This window comes from Pyrgilauda ruficollis, unplaced genomic scaffold (genome assembly GCF_017590135.1).
Source record: "Pyrgilauda ruficollis isolate IOZ18807 unplaced genomic scaffold, ASM1759013v1 scaffold177, whole genome shotgun sequence".
In the NCBI taxonomy this organism is placed as follows: domain Eukaryota; kingdom Metazoa; phylum Chordata; class Aves; order Passeriformes; family Passeridae; genus Pyrgilauda; species Pyrgilauda ruficollis.
The window spans coordinates 494,748-519,735 of NW_024516653.1; the positions used below are offsets into that span (position 1 = coordinate 494,748).

Here is a 24,988-nt window from a genome sequence, read left to right on the forward strand (position 1 = left end):
CTCAGGTACATCCACATTATTATCACCTTCTTCATCCACCTCACAGTGACTTTCACTGCAAGCAAGCTCTGCCTAATACACTCTATTTCCTTTAAATAAAAATAAAATACCCGAAGAAAAATTACACCTTGTGCAGGAAATGTTCCCCAAGGAAACATTATTTAATTAACAAAACTGATAGACCACAACTCAGGTTTTCCTTGCTGAAGAATACATCCAATCCTCTTTCCCACTCAGCTGGGATGTAATTTTCTCAGAAAGGCAGAGGATGTGGTGAGGAGCAGAGTTATAGTCTGGGTTAGAATTGAGCACTGAAAAAAGACAGGCTCAGCACTCTGGTCAAACCTGAGGCCTCCTCTCCCTAAACTGAGAGCAGCCACTAACCTAAACCATTCAGGAATTGGCAAGGAGTCATAGCAATAAGGAGGTAATATTTGCTACAAAAGGAAATGGGAGTCACCCAAAAAATTTATTCCCTCCTGAGAAACAACAGATAAAAATCAGTCTGGGGGGTTGGCAGATGAACAGATGCCGTAACAGGACTAAATCTGTTCTCAGATACTTGCAGATAAAATTCCTTTGTAAGGAGAATAAACAATTCCAATAGAGATAGGACAGCAGTTTGGAAGAAGATGTTTAGTTTTGCAGTTTTACAAAATGTTTGGTCCCTAGGTAGAACAGTTCCTTCCCATATGTGTGAATCCATGACAATGAACAGACAACTACATCTAGAAGTTGGCCTAATACCTCACCCTTTGAGGATAATATCTCCTTTTGAGACAGGGCATTTTATCTGGTCATCAGCAGCCATAAAATCCCTGAACCCATGCCTGACAAAGACAATGGCCTGTCTTTCAAATATGGTTCCACCATTCAGTAAAGTAATGAAAATGATTATTTGATGGACATTATTACAGTAGGGCAATACCCATATATTCCTATTGAATTAATAACTTGCTACATAAAAAAATATTATTAAAAAAAGCACGGATCTTTATTTTGTATCATTGGGCCTTTCTGTGACTAAAGCTAAAACCAAGTTGGGGATCGTGCAGAAAATACAACTAAAGGCAGAGCATCAGAATCTTTTACGTAGGGCAAACAACAAGAAAGCTCAGAAAGCCAAGCCCCTCTCCCTTTGTGTTATTTCCAACACTATCCACTATTCCTCAATTCAGTTTGACCTGTGCTGTAGCTCTTCAGATAAGGAAATCATGGACAGATAGCAGCAAACGTCAGCTCTCAAGCTCTGAAGGACAAACGAGTGAAGTCAGCAACTTTCTTAGGTTTGTCCACGCAGAAGGGGATAAATCCCAGAACAAATGTTCCTGTAGCACATGCACAGAAACATCCCCTCCCTCAGCCTACCCCCCCTTCTCCTATGGTTACTCCAGTAATCCCAGGCAAATTCTGGCAGTTCCAGGTAGCCCTAACATCACCCAGGAGCCTTTAGGGGATCACCAGCCTCTCCAGAGGTCACTCTTTGAAGGTACACAAAAGGCAACCAGCTGAGGAAGAAGCAGAGGAAAAGAGCTGCACGTGTACTCAGAGTGAATTATACCAGACAGAAATCCTGTGAGAGGAAGGGTTATTTCCAAAGGCAGATTTAGAGGTTCCTCTCTCATCTAAAGCACACTTTCAGGCTTGAAAATCTCAGTAAATAACAGTATTTTTGCAATCTGTGCTGTCTAATGATTCACATTCCTTCAGCATGTTTGATTAGTTACAGAAGAGCTTAATGCATAAGGTTTTCAGAAAGAAAGATAGAATGTTTTGACAATTTATTTTGACAATTCAGTACATTAGATTAAGACCAGTCTTACAGCCAGTCTTACAGTGTTCTTTCACTCTGTTGTGAAAGAACAATGGCTCTTTCAGTTTTATGCCTTATGCAAAACTTGGGCGTTTCTTTGGATCTATATATGACTCCCATGTAAGCATACACAAAAACTACACAACAAATGTAGTAGTTAATTTTAAAACAGTTTAAAACATGCCAACAAATATGCTGCTGGAACAACAGAACAGTTCCAGATGAACTGAGTTATGATAGCAACACGTTTGAAAATCGAAGAAAAGAACATTTCCTTTTTTTTTTAAAGAAAGATAAAGAGAGTTCTTAATTTTATAGGAATATTGTACTAAGTAAATTAGCAGTGTAATTGCAATTTGTTTGTTAGAGATTTACAATATCTATGGGCTTTAACTTGTAAATACAGTTGTTTTTATTGCTGGCTAAAATACATTTCTTTCAACTGGACAATCACTAGCAGAGACCCACCTTGAACTTGATTGTAACAAAATATGTGGTTTTATGTTAGCCTCAAAAATACATTTTTAAAGACCTTAAAAAGATACCCACGAGGCTGGAATAAATAAAGAATTATAGATAATTGGAAAATTACTTTGAGAAACTGTATTTTAGCCAAAGGGAAGAAAAGATAATGATTTGTGTTCTGCACAGTTCTGCTCTCCTCATCTTCTGCACATGCTCTTATGGCAAAGGGAAAGGAGAAGGAAATGGGAGAAATTTGACCAGAGTACAATGGAAAGACATTGAGAGTTCAGGCAGTGAAGAGAAGGGAAAAATGGTTGAGTCAGTGGCAGAGCGAAAAAGGAGGGCAGAGTTGCTAGGAAGGCTTTCCTAATAGCTTTCAAATGTGACCTGGCACCATCAAACTTTGCACATTAGTAAAATAAAAACTGGTATTTTCTTACATGTAAAATAAAATTATGTCTTTACTCAGATGTTGTGCTATCTGCATGTTTCTGAGCACAAAAAAAAAAAAAAAAAAAAGCTCATTAGTGCTGCTATGTGGGAACAGTGTTTGCAAGTAAATGAAGAAAAATCAGGTTACACAGAGTAACCTGATAACTCAGAAAAAAGCCCTGATCAGAGAGCAGAAGCTCAAGCACAGAACTGATGATTATCTGCCTAAAAGAGAGGACAACACCACGGAAAGATTACAAGACAGGCAGAAGCAGGTGAAAACTCACCACTGGAGCAGTTGGGTCCTCCCCAGCCAGGCTCACACTGACAGGTGTTGGGAGCAATGCAACGGCCATGGACACATTTATCAGCACAGTGAGCTGTCAGAGAAGGGAATAAAAAAACCCAAACAATTACAGAACTCCTACTGTTAGGAAAAATATTCTTTAAAATACTCTAAAATAGTCCTCACCCCGTTCTTTCGTGTCTCGAGTACCTCTTAAAAGCAAAATAAATACCAGTGTATTTGGTGGCATCTATTAAAAATATATTTCACTTCAGTCTCTTCTATTTCTCTTAAGTTTGATGACTCCAGCTAAAAATGTGTTAGTATTACTCAAATACTTCTGAGGAAATGGTCCAAATCTAATGAAAAAAGAGTCAAAGTATCATCCAGGTCGGGAACCCATCTGACCATGGTCCTGGGCAAGAGGCTCTGGCTGGCCCTGCCTGAAATTTGGATGGGATGACTTCCACAGGTCCCTTCCAACCTCAACCATCCTGTGACTCTCTGCAGCAAACCCTCATGCCAAGGAAAAGAGGGGAACTTCAGCAGGCATCCAAAGAAATTGCAACAGCATGGATAAAATATGATTTGCTACACACCGGTATTTTAGTACCAACTTTTCCAAGTGATTCCACAGTTCAGTTGAAGAATAAACAAACAGTGACAGTGATTGAAGTAAAGCATGACATATAAACCTTATGAATCACTGCAACCTTTATTCTAAGTGCTAAACAGGGATGCCTTAATTTTTTTTTTAAATGATTCACAAACATGTTTCTAAGCTAAGTCTTACTTTGAAACAGACCTGTTTTGGAAACATCTAAGAAAAAATTGAAATGGCTTTGATATCCAGCATTATCAATGTACACCCAAGAGGAAAAATTTCTGACCGGAGCATATTAATCACAAAATCCCCCTAACTTTCCAAAAAACATACCATGTAATAATTTCCTTCTACTCTAAACAATATAACTTAGAAAATGTGCACAGGATGAGATTTTTCTTTGTACCAACATTTTCAGAGAAATGAAATCTGATTGCTATACAAATGAATATAAAGTTACCAAGGGGAAAAAGACAAAGTGGATGTTAAAAAGAAGTTTAATGGGTCTACATATGAATCACTCCGGTTCTAAATGACTGAAAATGTTCTAGAGTAATTAGGTATTTAGGTAAAATACTTAAAACTGTTCTGGGTTTTTTTTTTCAATTAGAGATGATGAAGCATATTGGACACCTTTACATTTAGTGTGTCCAAGAAAAACCACACAAAGATCAATAAAATAAAAATTTTTGATTCTATGGGATCCCAGCCATTAAATGCTTATTTTTACAGCCTTTAGTTTTCACTCTCAACTATTTCTAACAAGCTACTTTCCAGATGTGCATTAAAATATCTTCATTAGAAATCAACAGGGAGAATAATAATTTTTCAACATTTGATGAAGCAAGGCATTAACACAGAGCGCTCTTGCCTATTTATGTGTTATGGAAAGACTGAGTTTAAATAATACATCACAGTTTTCCATTAGTCTTGTAACTTGACGTGAATCACTTGTATCTTTGAAGATTCCTTCCTTGTTAGGGCTGCCTTGGGCACTGAGGCTCTCCACAAACCAAATGTGTGAAAAACCTTGTCAGCAAGGCGTGAGGCAACAGCAGGTCACTGTAAATATGCAGAGTGAGCACTTGTAGGAATAACCCAGGGAATGCAAACATGCTCAGCCCAAATTTCTGAGCACTGAGCCTTAAATACAACAAGGCAATGCTCCACCACCTCCTCTGTGAGACAGCTGGAGCAGAACAGAAAAATAAAGAAGTTGCAGGAAACCAGACCTATCTCCTTGCACTGCCCCTCATGCCACGCTCAGAACACGATCCACATTCTGGATATACATAAAAATCTATTCTCTAACCACAAGAAATTATTCTCCAGACACCTTCTGGGCTAACTGATTCTTGGCAAGTGAATCCTACATCTGTAAAAGACAGCACATGTTAAAAAAAATACTGCAGTGGACACGGGGATGAGAGAACCAAAATTTACTACACAGAGCTACAAAGAGGTGAGGACAAAATAATCACCTAGAAGAAGCTGAAAAGACATGAATGACACCAGGAACAGATAAACTATTTTCTCTTGGCTTTCTATGGGATTGTTTGGCATGGTATTAACAAAAATACTTATTTGCAGGGGAAAAACTTAACATGAATGGTCTTTTTTTTACTGACCAGTGCAAAGAAGCACCAAAAACTCCCTGGCAGCAATTGTCATGTCTTCTTTTTTTGCAAGGGAAACCTCAATTATTGTATGAAAAGTAATCTGTTTTTACTCTTGCACATTTGCTTTTACATCTCAATTGCCCTTCTCTTTTGTGCCTTATTGTTTTTTTCAGGATCTTTTCTACACTCTTGCCTTCATTATCTGATGTTAAAAGAAAACTTGAAGAAATGTATTTTTATCTTTGATGTAAGCTTGTGCATGCACTTTAGAATATGTTGCTTTTTCACTTCGAAAAGCCAGCCATAAACCAGTTAACATAAATGAAACAGTTAGGCTGTAATTATGCACATAAATTAAATGGCTGCAAGGTTTAACACCAAATTCCTCCAAATTAATTGAAACAAGCATTTGTCATGGGAAAAAATAAATTATCCCTTAAACTACATTATAAACATGGGTTTTTTTCAAATAAATCCTTCACTTTTACATTGTATGCTAGAACATACCCCTTGTTTGATCCTTTTTTCCTGTGCTTGATGGCTATTTGCTAGTAAAGTGAGTGGTATCCAGTTATACCTTAAAATGAATGGTGCATTTTCTGTTTCATGTTTCGGGGAAATTCAACAGGCATGGCTCTCCATTAAAGTTCTTAGAAATGTACTACAATGTTAGAAAGTAAGTGAGGTAAATGTTCAAGCTGCCAGGAACAATCAACCTTTGCTTGTGTGTCCATCTACAAGAAAGCCACCAGAAAATGTCTTAAAACCTTTGAAAGATCTTTCTTTTCAGAAACATGCTAAAAAAAAAAATGAAGTTTTGGAAAAAGTTTCTGTAGCTATGCCTAGTATTCACATGCCACATCTCCTAGGGATTGCCACTGATAGTAGCAGACAAGTGGCAGGAAATTCTTTGGAATAAATGAAATTTAGTCAATCACTCAGCCTGGGGTGGAGCTGCCAGGAGTAAGCTCCTTAATACAGCTTCACAGAATTACTGTTCTGCCTTTGTATCTGCATATAAACTACATTTAGATTATCTCAGAAAGTGCATCAGGTCTAAACGTAAGAATAAAAATAACAGTTTGAGGTCCAGTTAACCTACTGTTCTACAGAGGTGCTGGCAATAGCGAAGACAGAGGTGAGAAATTTGTACATTATTTATATCCTCTATAAACAGGAGTTTCATGAGGACAGCAAAAAGCACTTTTTTTAGTGAAAGTGAATTAGTATTTACTAACAATATATCTACACTCCTATAAACAGTCCGAGTACCAGCCCCATATAATGTTGGATTTAAAATCAAAATACACTTTCTTGTCAACCCACCTAAAGACAAAATGACAGATTCCTATTATTTTTGAGAAGCAGCAATGAAATTTCAATTCATGCAATGTCGAATCATACCAAAACCATCTAACAGTAGACTTTTCTAATTTACTTTTCTAAATTGAGAAGTCACATAAAGGAACAAACAAACAACAAAATATCAACAACAACACAAGGATTTTAGCTTTTTAGAGGCATCTTACATCCTTCCATTAGGTAAACAAAACAATCCACACAGCATGGAAATAAAATTGCAGTAATGGAAATGCTGCAGCTGGAGATCATGAAGACTGAAGGTCTCTCTCTTTCTTCCAAGGTCAAATAAATGCAAACTCAGCTACACTGAAAGATCTGTATTTTAACATAAAGTCTAAGGCATTCCACAATCACTTCAGAAGTCAGAGCAGGTATGTTCTGAGTATCATTATCAGGCACATTTTTATGTAATAACAGGAAAAAATAGTATGTCCAATGGCATTTGAGTTTTTCAGGAACTGAATATCATTGTGTTAACACAATGAATTTACTACATATGCTACAGGTATGTAAAAGATGTTGTCACATAAGAGAATCACCATCACACCTGTCATCACATCATGATCAAACTGTAACACACTTCAAAAAGTATTCTACCTAATAAAAAATTAAATATCATTATTCACACATGCTGTATAATAACCAAATGCAGTCAGAAATTGGTTCTTGTCAGTCTAATATATATATATTACAAAAAAAAGCTAAAATCATTGCCAATCTGATATCAGATTTATTAGCTTTCTAAAAAATATTTTGACCTTGCTTTTGAACAAGGAGAAAATGTTTTGAATCAAAGCTTTTTTTTTTCCAAATTCCAGGATATAAAATATGTTCTTATCAAATACCATTTTAAGACCTCCCTAGATGTGCACAAGGCCAAATGAGAGAGAAAGAACTGGGCCAAGGTTGCCTCCAGACCTTCCAGACACAAATTTTCCCAATTTTGGGTTAGATCAGGAGATAGGGGTGTGTGCCACCCAGAAAAGGTGCTGAGACCTCCAAAGAGTTGTTACAGACCTCTGTGTGTCCAAGAGAGGTCCAGCATGAGGATCTGCTGGGGTCCATTCCAAAGAGAAAACACTTCCATGTCCCTTGTCGTTTTAAACCTTGTGTTTATTTACTATGTTGGAGGACACACTGATGCTGTGAAAACACACAGTGCTTTTTCCACATGAGCTAGAACCACATGAAGGCACTTAAGACATCTGAAATCCAGCCATCCTCTCCCCTGCATGTGCTCAGCTCCAGCTGGCTCCAACAAGAGCTGCCCATGCATCACTGGTGAGCAACTCGGCTCCTGCAACTCGGCCTCCACAAGCCACCCATCAGGGGGGAGTCACACCAGCACAGCGAGGGGTGTATGGAGTTTCAAAGCCAAAAAAGATAAAAAAAAAAGGCTGAACTTACGGACACACATTTCCCTGCTTTCATAGAACCCAGGGCAGCACTGGGATTTGCGCCTGTACATCGTTTTCTCACCGTGTCTGTAGGCAGTACGGTAACTGATCCTGAAGAGAGGAATGAGTGTTTGTCACATACCTTGGTTCAGAAGCAAGACAGGATGTATTCATACACATTTTAAAAAACATTCAGGTGTCATAAGAAAAGAAAAAATGCTCCAAGTTGTCTTGATTTATCTGTTGCCAATTTCAAGAGTCGAAGGGCTTTCCTGACATGCCTTAGGTTCATGGGTGGTCAGAAAGCAGGGAAAGAATGGGGACTTTTCACTTGTGATGTTTTGTACTTATGGCCATATTCCTCTGAGGAAAATGCTCTTTACAGATGTCACCAGTTTTTAATCATTCAACCCTTGCTTGCTTTCTGCTTGCCCAGGAAGTTTCCTTTAACAAATCCTTTTACTTTTCTTTCAAGAAGCACACACTTACTTCCCTCAGAACACAACACTGCAAGCAACAAGGGTTCCCTGTGATATTTTTGAACAAATACGCCTTGCAGGGTCTGGAGAATTTAGTTTTTCCCAAGGCGTTTGCTTTCTTTTAGCACTCCATGGGATGGTACAACCCAACCTGCTAATAAAATTTATGTGACATTGCTTGGACAGGCATTTTCCAGCTGATACAGATCACAGCAATTAGACAGGCTGGGCACTACAGCTAAAAAATCCTACATATCATGCTTGATTTTGAGTCAAGATTCTTAACAATATCAGCAAATTGACAATATTAGGATGTATACATCACCTGTGTCGTGTGCACTTGAACCAGTTGAGGATGTCAGTACAACTGGTATAGTAAATCTGATCAAAAGGATGTGGATATGACTCTTGCACCGTAACTGAGTAACTGGGGAGAGACAGAGAGAAAAAAGGGAGATCATCAAGCAAGTCCTTTTAGTACATTCACATTTAATTAGGTCTTTTACAGAATCCTGTTACAGAATGGAATAAATATAACAAAATACTCATGTCTAAAAAAAATGAGACAGAAAGCTTGCAAAGAAAAATAAGCATGCAGCGAGTCATCATGTTTATACTGTGTAACACATTTGATGAAATTCCATTTGACATTTAAAGAAACATAATGTCAGCCTAAATTTTTTTAAAACCAGAACACCTGTATCTCAAATAGGCAGCAAATGGAAGTAGTGCATATTAGGTGTTCTCCTGTGGAAACTTTTATTAATGCAACTGGATAACTGAACAACTAGCTAAGGAGACAAAAAATGAGGTTTCTTCTATTATCACTCAAAATAGAAAAAATAGGACTTTCTGAGAAATTTTTTGTAAAAATTTGATCTGAGCGTGTAGGAAGACATGAAGTGCATTTAGATACAAAGTGAATGTTAACACAGAAATACACCTGAGTATTTCTGTGTTTTCAGTAATTTTCAGTAATTACTGAAAAATTACACTACAGGCATACCACCAAACAGTCTATTCAGCAATCAGAAATTAATGAATACCCAACACCATACTTTCTTTTGCTTACTGGGTAGTTTTTAACAGAGAACCACCCAGACCACACCACACCCCCAGAAATACTATACGAAATCCTACTATTATTTTTTGCCAAATTACACAGTTATACAGTGTCCTAGAAACAAACCCACGCTGAGAGCCTCCAAAGCTGTCAGCAGGACAAGAGAAGCAGAGCCCTGTCGCAAAAGGGGAAAATATTGAATCATCCTAGAAAACTCTTTGAGAGGCTGTTTGTGCTGGCAGCCAGTCCTGGATTGCACAAGAGAGCTTGAAAATACAGGAATGCGTGGCAAGGTCCTGCAGCAGGATGATTCCCAGGACCAGCCAAAACACTAAACAGCCTGAACAGCTCTCCCTCTCTTCCACTCACACCCTCTCCGAGCCCTGAGCCCCCACGGCAGGGTGACAGCCACAGTCTCCTCATCCTGCTGTCACCATCGATGCCAAGGGGAAGCACATCCAGAGCCACTCACCCCTAAATGCACACACCCTACTCCATGTTTTCCTGCATGAAGGCAAGCTGCCCTAACCCACCCAGCTGTCCCAAATTTCAGTGGGATGCTGGACCTTGCCTGAGGCTCTGTGCTCTTACCCTGAGGGCACTCTCTATTCCTTCTCACAGTTCGTTTGTAAAGACCATTTTAGTACTGACTGAGGTATATTTTTTATTTAAAGCATACAACAGTGACAGTGGCAGTCAAGAGCTTCTGTCTGGGGCTTTGCCCTTGCATGCTTCTGTCCCTTTGTCACCTGCTTTGGGCAGCAGCGTGAACACGAAGTTTGTTTATTTGCAGCTCTGCCCTGTTTCTGAGACAGCACAAAAAGGGAAAAAAGTTCATGCAACAAAGTGGGCACGCTTGCTAAATGCATCTTTCAGTATGTTTTTCCTTCTGCAGACTTTGATTAGCTTGTTTTAAATTATATTATGCAGTGTAAGTAGTTATATTTAGGATTTCTTTCCCATTTTGCTTTCACTACGTTGTAGCTTTCACCAAAACCACTTCTACCTACAAAAACTGTAAACAAAGCACACACAACATAGGACAGTGCCCAGTAACACTGTAGACAAATGCCTGACTACTATGAACAGGTATTTAATATGGTGACTACTTCATACACACATTGTTGCATGAACTGTACACAGCAGTAGAAGCAGAGGTGGCAAATCCTTTACATGGAGCTGAAGTAAGTTCCCAAGGCATGTTCTTACATATTGAGTTGTTTTTGTTTTTTAATAAAGAGATTTTATAAAAAAGTAAATAGAAGTTTCAGTGTTCTTTGTAAAGATTCAGCCGTAACAATCACAAATAAATGTACAGTGGCTCAGCAGCACTCCCCATGACTAAGCATACAACACAGTTTACATTAAGTGCAGGAAATACTGATGTCCTCAAGTGAACTGTGAAAATTAAGACTTCCTCGTGGACCAGCTGATCAATTACAGGCACAACAGTTATAATGAGACCAGAAGTCTTGTTTTCACCTTTACACAAGGAAAGAAGTTCAGCAGATGCTGGAGGCTCAACCTCTCCAACTCATTGTGGCTTTTTGCAATTCACATGAAATTGGATGAACAAACAGACCAACTACATTGATAATGAATTTCATTTTGCATGTTATAAATTTTTGAACCTCATCAAAATAATTAAACAACAAATCTTAATTCAGATCCTGTGAGTGCTGAATAGGAAGGAATCAGCATAATCAAATTTGGCCAAATTCCAATATGGTTAATTATATTTTGCATATGTAAAACTCCTTTTCACCTAAATTGGAAGGAGCTATTTTTACTCACTTCTAGTACCCAGATGGTTGTGTAACATTGCTAGAACCACTGCAGTGGTTTTTTGCATCCTAACCCCTAATGCAAAGATGCATTTCAGCCCACTGTTTAACAGCCTTTACTTATCTATGAACTCACCTGCGCATGCAGTAAAGTGATTTTTTTCCCTTTTTTTTAAACTCAGCTAAAAGCCTTCAATATTTTGAAGCACGCCAAGCAAAGCCAAGAAAAATTATTACATCACAATTTATGTCACTTATTTTTCCCAAAAGGCAAAAAAAGTATTACCTTTCCCAGTGGCTACACACATTGGGATCTTCCAGATTCAAAGACACAGCTGAACCCATCCAGTGGTACAGCAGTATGACAGGGAAGCCAAAAAGGGAGCCGAAATGGAGAACCATCTTTCCAAAGAGATGACTGCGAGGGAAAAAAAAAAGATACAGCACATTAGTGATATCACACAGAATATGAAGCAGCTAATAATGTTGACCCATCTATAACAAATCTAAACACACGCTGCTTGCCCAGCAGCAGCACCATGCCCGTGCTGGAAGAGGAGCCCAAATGGAGCCCTTTCCCACGAGGTCAGCTGTGGACAAACTGCATCTCAGAGGTCCTGCTGTCCCCTCCAGCTGCAGCCACCCAGGCTGGGTGTGCTCAGCCAGGCTCTGCCCACTCCAAGAGCCAGAGCTGAGGTCTGGAATAAAGGCTGGCGCTTGCTCAAGACCACAAGAGTGGAGAGGCTCAGCTGTGACACAGCACCAGGAGCCCTGCACGTCCCTCATTTACAGGGGACCTCCCCATGCCTCCCCACGGCCAGCACAGCCCCACATGTCACCCTGCACTGTCACTGCTCTTTAAACTTGAATCCCCAAAATTTAGTTCACCCTCCTCAGCCGGCTGTACCGTTTCCAAACACAAAAAAAACATTCATTAAAAAAAGCTGTTGTAGTAACATGAAGGTCTGAAAAGATTATCCTAACACTTTCACTAAGCAAATTATTTTAATTTGCATGCTGAAACACTCTTAATCCAACTGGTCATTAATCCACAAATGCCAGAATGAATGCTATTAACATGTAATTTATTTGTAATGACTTAAGCTACATTTCTGTTTCAGTGAACATTTGACTTTATTTCCTCACTTACACACTGATTCTAACATTATGGGCTACAGAGATAACAAAAAATGAGATTCTTGAGTCTAATCTGTAGTATAATGAGAAAATAATGTCTAATAAATATGCTAGATTTAGTAAAAATATTTTTAACACAGTAAATTAATCCAGAAATAGCAATTTCTTGCTTTAAATATTATGGAATAGAATAAAGAAAGTTATATCAATCACTATTATATGAGAAAGAAGCCCACAGGACCATGGGTCTTACTTAACTTTTAGTTCAGAAGCCAACACAAAAAAGGTCATAACATGAAACTATTATATTTAAGGTATTTTAGGATACAGAGATGATCTTATTTTGCTGAACTGTTCTTGAAAAATCAGGCTGCTGAAATATTGTTCATGGTCTGTAAGTATTTCTCTGAATGCAGCAAAGCAGTCAATGTGCAGTTTTTTCAACAGCAGCTGTATTTTCACCTAATAATTGCAATGAAGTTGTGATTTCATTGAAAATATTCACTCTGATTAAGCAGACTGTAAATGGTATTTCCCTTTTTTCTTTCTTTTATCCTCGACTTCAGCAACTTTCCTTTTGCAGGATACATTTAACAAAATTAAAAAAAAAAAAAAATTTGCATGAACCCCCTAGAGTAAAACTTGATTGCATTCCAGATCTTTTGCTTAATTATTAAGGAAAATCAAAACAGAAAATCAGTACAGCTGATTAGCATTGCTGAAGTGTTGATATTAGCAATAAAAGATGTAGATGACTCATTTAACTCTTGCTGCCTATGGTTTGCACCAAGAACAACTGTTCAGAGATTCACTTTTCATACCATATATTGCTCAAATTATCTCACCCAATAACATGTGAGTATTTCAATTATCTACACGTACACAGAACCTGTAGTTTAAGTACTGAAAATGCTCATTTTGAGGAATGTCTTCCCTGTGCAAATTAGTACATACATGAGACAGAAAAAAACCCCAACAAATTTAAGATAATCCTTGGTGTTTCATCACCAGGACTTCCTTCCACAACAGCACACTAAAATCTTACTGCCTGTTATTTTTTTCTACAGCATTCGAGGCAAAATCTCTCGTTGACAAAGCTGTATCTTTGTTCCTACTTCAGGCAGGAGCTTTAAGGCAGTACCAGTGTCTGTTCAGGTTAGACTTCTCTGTTTTCCTCAACTTTAATCCATGCCCATGATTTAAAAATTTTAACAGGACAGCAGTGCAGCTGCATGAAACAACTGTAGAGTACTACTTTAATCTCTGTAAGATAATTAAGGAAATTAAACTCGTTATATATTTATGTTATAAAAATCAGATAATAAATAACAGAAATTTTAAAAAATAAACCCGATCACCCCAAGGTCTATTGTCATTACTAACAAGCTTATTTTAAAATGGTGTAAAAAGTGTACAAAATATACTCCCATAAATTACAGGTACTCCCCTAAAATACATTTAAACTTGAGCAACTACACGAAATGTATGTGTCTCACTAGTAAGCTGAGGAAGAGTCCTGTACATGCACTATGTAAACACAGACAGCTAACCATTAACACCCAATATCTGAGATTTTTAGACACTTTCTCTGCCACTTGTAACTGTGTTGACAGTTTTTATTTGGTTTGGTTTTTGTTTTTTTTTTTTCCCCATGGAGAGTTCAGGATCAAAACCTGAAACAGAGAAAGCGCAGATAACTAAAGAAAAGAGGCAAAAAAATGCTTTTTCTTTAGGAGGTGAAAATACAACATGCTTACAAATTAATCCCTCCACCCAGCCAGAGCAGAGCCACAGGCAAAGATGTGGTTGCACAGCTTTCCCTTGGATTTCTTGTAATAAAAGGTAAATAAATACAGGTGGAGCTGAGGAGGGCAGGGAAGTTATGATGGACACTGTAAAAGAAGTGAAGGTTGCTCAAGGCTGCAAACAAACATTTTTTGGTCAGCAAAATCAAGTGCTGCCAGAGAATTAACCAGGATTAGAAGTGCATGAGCAACAGAGAATAGAACGACACAGTTGCTAACATGACATAATGGACCCAAGACCAAGGGAAATGCTGATGCAGCTTTCCCATTACTGTTGCAAAAGCATTTTTACCATTGAAACATGAAAAATGCAGCAGCAACAGGCCATTTAGTTAGAAGACAAACTCCAGAGCAGTGAGAACCTTTTGTACTTTGTCGTGGCATCTCAAAGGTTTTACAGCACCCCGTCCTGCCTTTCTGCAGTGATAGGGCACAGGGACATCAAATTGTTTTCTGATCTGCAAACCCATACTTGCACTGGCATGGCATCAATCTGCATGTAGAGCAAGTGCTAATTCAAAAATAATCTTCTCTCTCTCTGTCATAGTTTTCTTCAAATTTCAGACTGAATTGTAAGCCACACAGTAATCTATGCAGAGCCCCTTGCAGGTGTCCTTGCTCTCACTCTCTCCAGAGCACCCCACACAGACTTGGAGCCTGCAACTGGAAATTACAGCTCCACGTGAGATAAAAGAGTTTTTCTAACCATTTTTGGGTGAAGACTTGTTTGGTCTTTCACTTCCTACAGAGTGTTTTTCATAACACTCTTCACTCCTGAAGCTCAGCTCCTCTACCAGGGACACAATTTGTTATAAAAACAAATCTCTCTCACAACTGATGTCAGGCAGAGCAAAATTTGAATCTGACCTAATCTTGTCAATGATGATTAATCCCATGTTAGCTTCCATGAAAAAAAAAATAAATCCACAACTGATTGCTTTTATCGATTACATTAGAGAATTAATGGATGAAGAGCAGAAGGCGTTTTCCCTTTGGAAATCAGTAAATCAGTTTGACACCTTGTCACATGAAATCTCACTCATAAAGCAAATACAAAATTACCTGAATTAGGAGCATTATCACACAGACCCTAGGCTGGCTGAAGATGTACAGCCACAGCAAATGGAAACTGACTGGTCTTTTCCCAAATTCTCCAAACATATCACTCCAAAGGCAGCATTGATTGTCACTGTCACGAGGAGCTCAGGACAGACCAAGCTGGCAGGGCTGAGACCGCCTGACAGAAAATGTGTGGGATCTGTACAGCCAGCATGAGAGTGTGCTAAAGGATAACCCAATAGTGCCCTAAACTGAAGGGCCCTAAACTTTCACACCCTCCATCATCAGAGATGGTAAGAGCCCCTCTTGATGCAGCTTAATCAGATCTGACCCTCTTCACCGGGGCTGCTTTACTTTCAAACCTCACTGTGAAACAGAATGACACATTTGGAGAGCCCAAAGGTGTTGAAGATGGGCTAAGCATGGATGTGGGAAAAACAACTCATTTAGACTGGTGTCTGAAGAATAACCAAATCAAAGGCTGAGTGAACTGGAACAAGGCTCCTTGACGGAGACAGATATGCTGCTACTTTTTCAAGTTACGTTGCTAAGAAAAATAAATCAGTAATCAATGACCATTTTTTTTTGGTTATTAGATGAGATCATTTTTATTTTTCAGTCTCTCTTTAATTATCAGAGGCTTCTAAGAAAATGAGGTTTATGTAATACCAGTGTTTGTCTGTGTGTTCTGGCCTCATGCCCAATAACTTGTAAATTTATTAGTCACTTACACTGGAAGCAAGAGAGGGAAAGAAGTCCTGAATTGTGGAGTTCCAGAGAATCCAGTGATAATGTACAAGTCTGGAGGAGACCAGGCTTTATTTGTCCCTAAGTGATGGAGTTACCAGTTTTGAAAGCTACAGCATCACTGTCCTTTATTTCATGATAATGCTATAATTTAACAGAATGTATCTCTCTACCATTCCTACTAAATATATATATGCAATAATACATGAACTGATCTTAAATAACAGAGAGCAGCCTTCAAACTATATTAAAACTGTAAACTGGAGTAATTTTTGGAGTTAAACTTTTTTTTTTTTCCTACTTAAATATTTTCTGGTGGAAACCTGGAGAGGTTGGGAGCTGTCACACTGCACATGGTTTTGTAAGCATCAAACAACCTTTTGTATTGTAATTACAAGCACAGAATGAAATAAGGTAATTGCAAACATGAGAGGAAACAGGAAACTTTATCACCCAGCAAATACGTGGATTTGCACTAGTAATGCCACACGTTTCCAGATGCAATGGGTGTCTGGATAGCATGGATCATGCCGCAGCACAGACCCAAAAGCATGGGAATATTGCAACAAGGTCCTCAAGGACTCTGTCCTTCCCTGCAGCTGTATCTCTTACAAGACCCGTTCTTACTGCAAAAGATCATGAGAGTTTCCTCTAGGAATTGTCCTCTTGAAAAGCAGGATTGTCTTTGGCCCACTGACTTTACTCACTGCCATTCAGTGAGTTTCTGAAGCTGCTAAGCTGGCAGGGACCATATATCCACTTATCAGTCCTCTTCTCCCTCAAATTAGCATTAAAAGGGCAGGAAAAGACAGCTCAGCCCAAGTCAAGTCTACACAAGGCAAGGAGGCATGGTAAAGACAAATGCCAGCATGCCAGATACTCTGCAGATGGACTCATTATTATTCCTCAGAGGAAGGCTGCCAAACATCACAACCATGGGGTCACTTCACTGTAGCTGTCATTGTCTGATAAATTAGGGGCCTTTCACTTGAAAGCATTTCTTTTTTTTCAGGCAGATAACAAGTATAGGTGTTGAACCATTAATGTTACCTATAGCCCACGGTATTGTATGTTTAAAGAATATTTCCACGGGGACCCAGCAGGATGAGCTGTTAACAAAAATCTTCTGACTAAATATGCTGCCTTTTTTTTCCACCCAAAAGAAAATTTACCAAATAAAGACTGTTAAAACTGTGTAGAATCCAAACCGAAGTTTCTGAAAAACTCACATTGAGAAGATGAAACAGCACTTTGAACATAAATCCTGATTTGCTTGTTTGACACAAGACATTTCAGGTGAAACATAAAAAACTATGTCAGATCCATACACAGATGGCCCCTCTCAGCCCTAGGCATCTTTCCCAGGGTGGATGTTGGGAGTTGTTAGTTCTTAGCAGAAAAGGCAGATAACATAATTTAGTAGTCTATACAGTATAGGCTTGAGACAAAAATCATATCCCCCTCCGTTTCCCCACCCTTTCTTTTTTTAATTAATATATTTTAAAATATCTTTTTTCAAATAATGTATTCCTTACTGAAACATCTCTTTATTTTAACCCCAAGTCTATTTTAATAGTACAGGGCTAGAAGACTATAGGATTAAGTAAAAACAGCTAAATGCATGTGTTTAAGGAGAATTATTTCTGAAATTAGGTATTACTAGCATGTATGAAAGCTTTATTACAGGAGTTACAGGACAAAGATATCTGTATCAAACTTTTGTCATAATCCCTGAGCCATACAGAATATAGATTTCTGACTTTTTTTTTTTTTTTTCCCTAATGCAAATAAAAAAAAAAGGAATTGCACTCATGGATGCAACCGTGAAAACTTTGTGGCTGCTGACAAGTTGCCTAGGACAATCCTGTGGTTGCCTAAATAGACCAATGCCCTGGTTCCACCACTGTGGAAATTATCATTCATGGTTTTACCCTCTCTTGAACAAAGTTTCTGTGACCCCTCTTTTCCTATTACCACCCTCCCAGACACCGTGTCACTTCCAGTTTATTGCCAGGATATAAAAGAGCACAGTCAAAGGACTCAGATAATTACTTCAGCTTCCTATGCAATTTAGGATCAATTTCAAATGTGCCCACCTTCCTTTAAAAGTCTTCTGCTTTTTAGCCCTCTTCAAAGAGAGCCTCTGTTTCCTTCCCTCCCCCATCACATGCATGTTCTCTTTTTCCACATACATTTTCACCATACATTAGATTCTTCCCTTTCCTAGACACAGCCTCTGTTATCACTGGCAAAATTCTTCAGTCTGCAGCTCCCTGCACTTGTCACAGCCTTTCACTGGACCCTTTCATTACGAATATCAGACATATGAACTCCGGCATTTGTTTACAGCTTCTGGCTGCTAACAAGATGGTATAGTTTGTGAAAAAATTTGCTGGCAACTCTGCTTCAGTACCTTTGTCCTTGTAAATCATCTCATGAAATGCCATTTTGCATGTAACACCCAGCAGAAAATGAAGTTGTCTTTCCAGCTAGCTCCTGTTTTCATGATTTACACCAAGCATTACACTTCTGTAAATCTTTATCGCAGCTTAAAAACTTCACGTTTCAAATGATCTGTTTAAATAACCAAAATTAATTAATCCTGATGCCATTTTCTGTTAACAGCTTCTGAAACATTTCAATGCATTACCGATCAGTTTTTCCACCTCCAGCAATCAAAGCATCTGTGATTCATTGCACAAAGCCTCACACGCCACCACCACCCTACAAAGAAAATTCAAAACATTTTAGCAGAAGAATGGGGAATGCAAAAGTATTTCCTTTGACAGTTCATTCACTCGGTTCCATCTTTTATTTTGGTGATTTGCAGAGGTTGGAATGGATGTAGTACTCCTGAACTCAAAGGGGAAAATGGAAGAACGTAATTCAAAACCAAAAGTGACTGGTTAACTCTATTTTTTTTAACAAACCCACAATTAAAGGGATAAATTCTGTCTTTAAGTCTTGAAGAACTTCTGCCTGAAGAACTTTCACAGGGATTACAACACAACCTCAAGAGGCCTATAGAGTGAGCAGCACGCAAAATATGTGGTTTTCATGGTAAACTGGCTTAAACACATTACATCCTCTGTAAACATTAATACAAATTTAAAACCATGTTTGCAGTTGTGTAATTCTAGTACTTAGTACTAGTACTAAGTACCCTAGTACTCCCTATCTGCCAGCAGAAGAAAAAATAATTCCTGGGGAGAAATTCAGCTTTGCCAGGTGCCAGTGGTGTCTGCAAGTTTTCTGCACGCTGAGGATATATAAACATGCAGGTGAATGTACACAGCCACAAGTTGCTTCAATATACCCCTAGAGTATCAGCTGCAGCTGTAGGACAAGATGCTGTGCTTCAGTGAATAAATAAAACCTCCAAAAAATAAAACTGCTACCGACACCTGTGGCAGGCAGTAAAAAAGCAGATTCTTTCTAAGAATGATCAAGTAAACAACTTTGTAATCTTATGCCTTTTATACTAACAGAGTAATTTCATATCAAAGCTTCCTGTTCTGATTTATATCCGTTCAGTCTTCTCTAAACATATATTTTAGAGCACCTCAATTCATTAAATTCTTTAATTACCTTTGTCTAATGATGAATCAGAGGCCTTTTTAAAAAGAGTGCCCAATACATCAGTAGAAGAAACTAATGATGGCAAATGCCTTAGAAGCTCCAACAATCAGAAGACAACTTTTTTAGGTTGCAATTAATACTGTTCATCAAGAAAATTTCTCTTACTTTAATATGTTAATTTACCTGTGTTACAGATTATCTGAAATCTTTTTAAGTGCCTGCTGCTGATTTCAGTTGAGGGCAGTGTAATTTGAACCCAGAAGAATCAAGACTATGTTTTTTACTAACTTGAACACAAGGCCCTAAATCCCACAAAATATTATCCTTCAGGACACATGCTGACTTCTTAAGGCTGTACCTCTGCAGTGTGCAAAAGGACAGAAGTAGCACAAGTACATATTTGTCATACAAAAAATGTTCATATCATTGTCTGACAAAGCACCTTTCATAACAAGGCACCCTATTCAGAGATCTAATTTTTGCAGACATTTGTATGCCAAACTAAAAAAAAAAAAAAAAAATGAATCAAAGCCAAGTTTTAAGGTTCCCTTGGGAAATTGATGCTGGGTTTAATGAGGTACTCTGTTATTCTCTGTAATAAAAATTAAACGAGAGACAGAATTCTTCAGCTTAATTGCCACATCTGTTATTAGGCACTTTACTTTGATTGACTGGAGTGTATGTGTCAGGGACTGTGCCAGAAAACAGGCAAACTTTGTAAAGTAGACTTATAACTTATAGCCCAACTGGCACTAGCAGCATCTCTGTTACAGCTTCTGCTGCCTCTCAGTTAAAACTACAGGAACGTTGGCCTTGGTTCAGTCATTCATTAAAAGTTAAAGTAAGGATTGCAAATTGTGCCTCCTTTTTTCTTTTTTTCTTTTCCTTTCTTAAAGATAAATTAAAAGCAGTCCCTATTTTCAGAAGGAACAGCAGTGGTTACCTGAATGTATGAATGTGTCATCTCTCATTAATGGATGAGAACAGCCCAGAATTTGGAAATTGCACCACATGAAATTTCACATTCAGTGGTGCATCTGCTGCCTTATTTTGCCAGCAGATGAGCACAGGGCTGAGGGGACAGTGACAAACAGCACAGCATTTGCAGAGGGACTGGACAATCAGTGAGGGAGGTCCAAGGAAGAGCAAAAACAGAATGGACACTCTCCTCAGATCTGCATGGAAGCAGGATGAAACCTGAGCTCAGGAACTGCCTTTCTCTGAAATCCACATATCATGACACCTGGTAAAAATCCCAGCTATCTTGAGCTGGCCAATAACTGGTTTTATGGCCAGCTGATTTTCTTTTGGCTCTAGAACCCAAACTCTTATCATCTACTGTCCTGACATAGCAAAATGTCCTTTCTCCCTCAGCTAACTTCTTTTTTCCAATTTCACACAGGCTTTCCACCAAGAGCACAGAAATGTATGTTGCTATTGTAAGTAGTAAGATAGACAGGCCAGCTGCAGTATTGCTGAAAACTACTTTTCACCCACTTCATCCAGTAAGGGAGCAAGGGATTATTTGACCTCCCTTAGCAATTTTCTCTGCTGCTCCAGAGAGTGCAAAGAAAGGTAAAAGTAGGTGTGGAAGAGCAACAAAAACTACACCAATACCCATTGCATCCACTCCTGAAAGGCAGAAGGATGCTTCTGTGCTGGAAGCTGCAGCAAAGCTGTCCACCATGGGCTGGGCAAGCGATGGGCACTCGGCCTGACCCAATCTGTCAGCTGCCCACTGAACTAATCCATGTATAAATCTTTCTTCTCTCTGGAGGGCAGATTGGGACACTCAGATTTTCCCCCTCCAGGAGAGCAAGTGACTGTTTTTTGGAAGGAGTCTGCCCCAATGGGTGAGACAAGCCAGGGCAGATGCTCTTTGTCACTGTTTGAAGGTTTTTGTTGTGCTGTCAGGAGTTCAAGGCTGCTACATGAGGGTACAGAAAGTTTCCACATGGCACTCTACTTTGAGATCTCTTTTCTTTAGCAAATATCTGTTTTCCCTCAACCTAGTGAATACAGCAAACGATTGCATCACTTAAGCACATTTATTTTAGATACACATCATGTAATAATCTCACATACAGAATTTTAATTGACATAATTCCCTACAAGATCCACAACGCTTCTTCTAACACTGCAAGGCCTTTCATTCTCGAGGCTACTCTTAATAACCACACTGTACATGGAAAGTATTTGGCTCCAGTCTGTCTAAGTGTTTAATCTTGTTTCACAAAACAAGTCAACAGCCGGGCTGAAAACAGAATTTAGGTCTGCTAGTCTCCATTTTCAACCCACGCCCAGGATCCATGCCTCCAATTTGATATCCTGCCATGATGGCAATGACACGAGCATCGTGCTTATGGTACCAACTGGGTGTAGCAAATCACAAAATACAGACATTTACAAAGGAACCACCACACCCAATGTCACGACTGAGAGAATTTTTTTTTTACAGATTTGGATCACCTCTGAAGAGGCCAATAATGCCCTCTTGTCAGTCTGGTTATTTGCTTGTTTTTCCCACTGGTGTTCTTGTTGGAAACAGCAATGAAGAAAAAACACACACATACGCCTAAGAGAAAACATCAGTGTACTAAAGCTTTGCTATTTCCCTGAAAATAGGCAGGGTACAACAGAAAGCAGGGTAATTTTCAAAAGTCTATTGAGAGACTCCCACAGGAAAAGAAGATAAAAGTTTAAAGTGTGTATCTAGAAGGCAGACTCCAGAAACATTACTCAGTGGCACAAGACGTTTTTGGAGTGACTGCAATGGATTTCTACTTAATTCAAAAAAACCCCCTTGTGCAGACCAAGAGGCAGCAGCAGCAAATTCAGGCTTTCTGCACAACTTGTCTCATTGCTAGATGAGAAAGGGCATTTCCTCCCTGCATCCCTACTGCACTACTTCAGCAAATGAGCCAAGCAAAAATCTCTTTTCTGAAGTTGATACACTGTCAAAATACGCACAGAAAGTTTGGCAATCTGCAAAAGCACAAAAAAAAAATCTCCTGCATATCAGTGGTGCAGACCAGAACCCCAAACCACTGCCTCCTTTGAGGTTCACTTACCATGAATGCATATCCTGGCTGTCATTATTCATACATAATGCAAATTGGCATGAACTAGTGTTCAGCAAGAAAGAATGGAGCATTTCTAAAAAGTGCATTAAAGTTGCAAAAGAACAATATTGTTCCAGAGATGAGATTAAGTCTCACAGGTCTCTGAAATGGGTTATGGAGATGGAAAAATCTACTGACAAGCAGTGGAGATACTTTAAACAAGGAAGCTTCTCTCTTGTGTTTTTGTTTTACTCTTTCAACAACTACTCACCCTATCTTCTTATTCAATAATTAAAAACTCAGTCTTTTGTGGGTTCAGAGTTTAAACAAGTTCCCTGGAAGTAGCAATTTTTTTTTTAGGACCATCTTCTTTTTTAAAGTGATGGAGGCCTGTGCATACCTGCATAGCAGAATCTGTAATGTGTAGTGCCTTTAATCCAAACCAACCCCAAAGCACAAAGAGCACCGTATGCACTCTCAGCAGAGTCCATCACAGTGCTGGCAGTTCCGCTTTTTTCTAAAAGAAAATTTAATTATCTATTAAAAGAGGCCAGTTGTTCTGGCTTTGGTGGAGGCAGCTTCGGTATATTTGGATGACACAGATGTGTGTGTCTTCCCAGATGCTAAAAGGCACAAATAGTGGGTCTGGCATCATGAACTTCACCTCAGTTACTCTGATCTCACTTGAGTCACTCCTGGTTTACTCAATGCAAGTAAGAAAACTGAACTCTCAGCCTCTGTACACTTATGCCTTTTATTTTAAAAGAAATTAAACTAGCTAAAATTAATTTATTGAAAAAAAAACCATACAGAAATTACATTCTTTGCAGGCTGATAAAATCTTCATGAACCGTACCCCTCAATTTAAAATACACATTTCAATCTCACTGGCAGGTACCCTTCAGAAACAGTTGTTATCTGCAATATCAGTCTGGGGAAGGGGGAAAAAAAGAAAAAGAAGACGAAGGAAAAAAAAAAAAAAGAAAAGATTAAAAGATCAAGTTACTCTTCACTTCCAAACAAGCCCAGCCACAGCTGTACATCAGCTTCCGAGCAACTGCTCTACAAACACACAACAGGGCTTCTGTCTTCCCACAGGGTTTGCTCGGGTCACCCGCATGTGGCGCGGATTAAAAAGGCAGGAAAGCTCCATTACGGAGCGAGCAGAGCCACGAGTTAAACGGGGGAGCTGCTGGTAAATATCCTGTCCAGTGCTCCGTCCCAAGGGGGCTCCCCCAGATCCGGAAGAGCCCACACACAGCTCTGGAAAAAGGAGCCCAAATCGTCATTCTGCTTTCATGCTTTCACTGCCTAAGCAGGAGGAAGTTGGGAGGGAAGGAGACCAGAGAGTTAAGCGGGGTTTTCACAGGCAAGAAGAGGATATGAAAGAGACAGCCTCTGATTTTTGGTGGTGACAGAGTGATGGATTCAGGCAGCCTGTGCAGATTGTGAAATTTTTCTTTTGGTAGGAAAACAGTAAAAAGGAAAAGTGACATATAACAGTAGTCAGGGAATAAGGCCAAACCTCTTTGCAGGGTGTGATCACCAGTAACTCTGGCCATCATCAGATGCCACCTCCCATGCGCTGGAGAAATCAATCCAGCCCTCAAGGTTACAAAGGCAAACCAGTTGTTTTTAAACAAATACCTTTCTAATTGAAGAGCTTTCCACTCCAGCTGCTGTATCCTATTTACTCAGTAGATTTCCAGCCCTGCTGCCTTTGGGACCAAGACTGCCACAGCTCACAACTCATCAGGGTCATTTCTTCATGTATCAAGTGCACTTGAACCCTTTGAAGAGGGTTTATAAGACACCAAACAGATGCTTCCCACAAACACACATAGCCATTATTTGTGCTTAAGTTCCAGTGATCGTGAGATGTGTGTATTGACAGACCAATGTGGTCCAAGATTTTGTAAACACTTCAGAGGAAACGAAAACTCAGCTACACATGCTCAAAAGCACACAGAAGGAAGCAATGGAGCAAAGAAGCAAAGGAAGTGGAAGATCCACTTGGCCTGTTGGCATACTCCATCTTATTCCCACTATGTCTGCTCTCAATGCTATGTTACATATTTTTTGCTGATTACTGACAGCAGCTTCCAAAAAAACAAATAAACCAATTATGTCATTTTGTACTTAAAACTTAACCAGGCCTTGGCGTGCACACACACAAACACACATGTCTTTATATATATATATATATATATTTTTAACACGCAAGTGCTTCCAGTGTGTTCACATTCTCAGGGTGATCAAGCTTGGTCTGACTATTGGCTTTTGGAGGATCTGATG

General features: G+C 39.0%; 1 protein-coding gene across 1 annotated transcript in view; it reads right to left on the reverse strand.

Moving 5' to 3' along the window:
- Positions 1-24,988, reverse strand: part of MEGF10 (multiple EGF like domains 10) — an 86,167-nt gene that overhangs the window by 55,843 nt on the left and 5,336 nt on the right. Inside the window, exons 2-5 of the mRNA XM_041464271.1 lie at positions 11,591-11,722; positions 8,783-8,884; positions 7,989-8,089; positions 2,998-3,090 (exon numbers count right to left, since the gene is read on the reverse strand). Coding sequence (XP_041320205.1) covers positions 2,998-3,090; positions 7,989-8,089; positions 8,783-8,884; positions 11,591-11,706 — 412 coding nt within the window. The 5' untranslated portion in view covers positions 11,707-11,722. The remainder of the gene's footprint in view (positions 1-2,997; positions 3,091-7,988; positions 8,090-8,782; positions 8,885-11,590; positions 11,723-24,988) is intronic.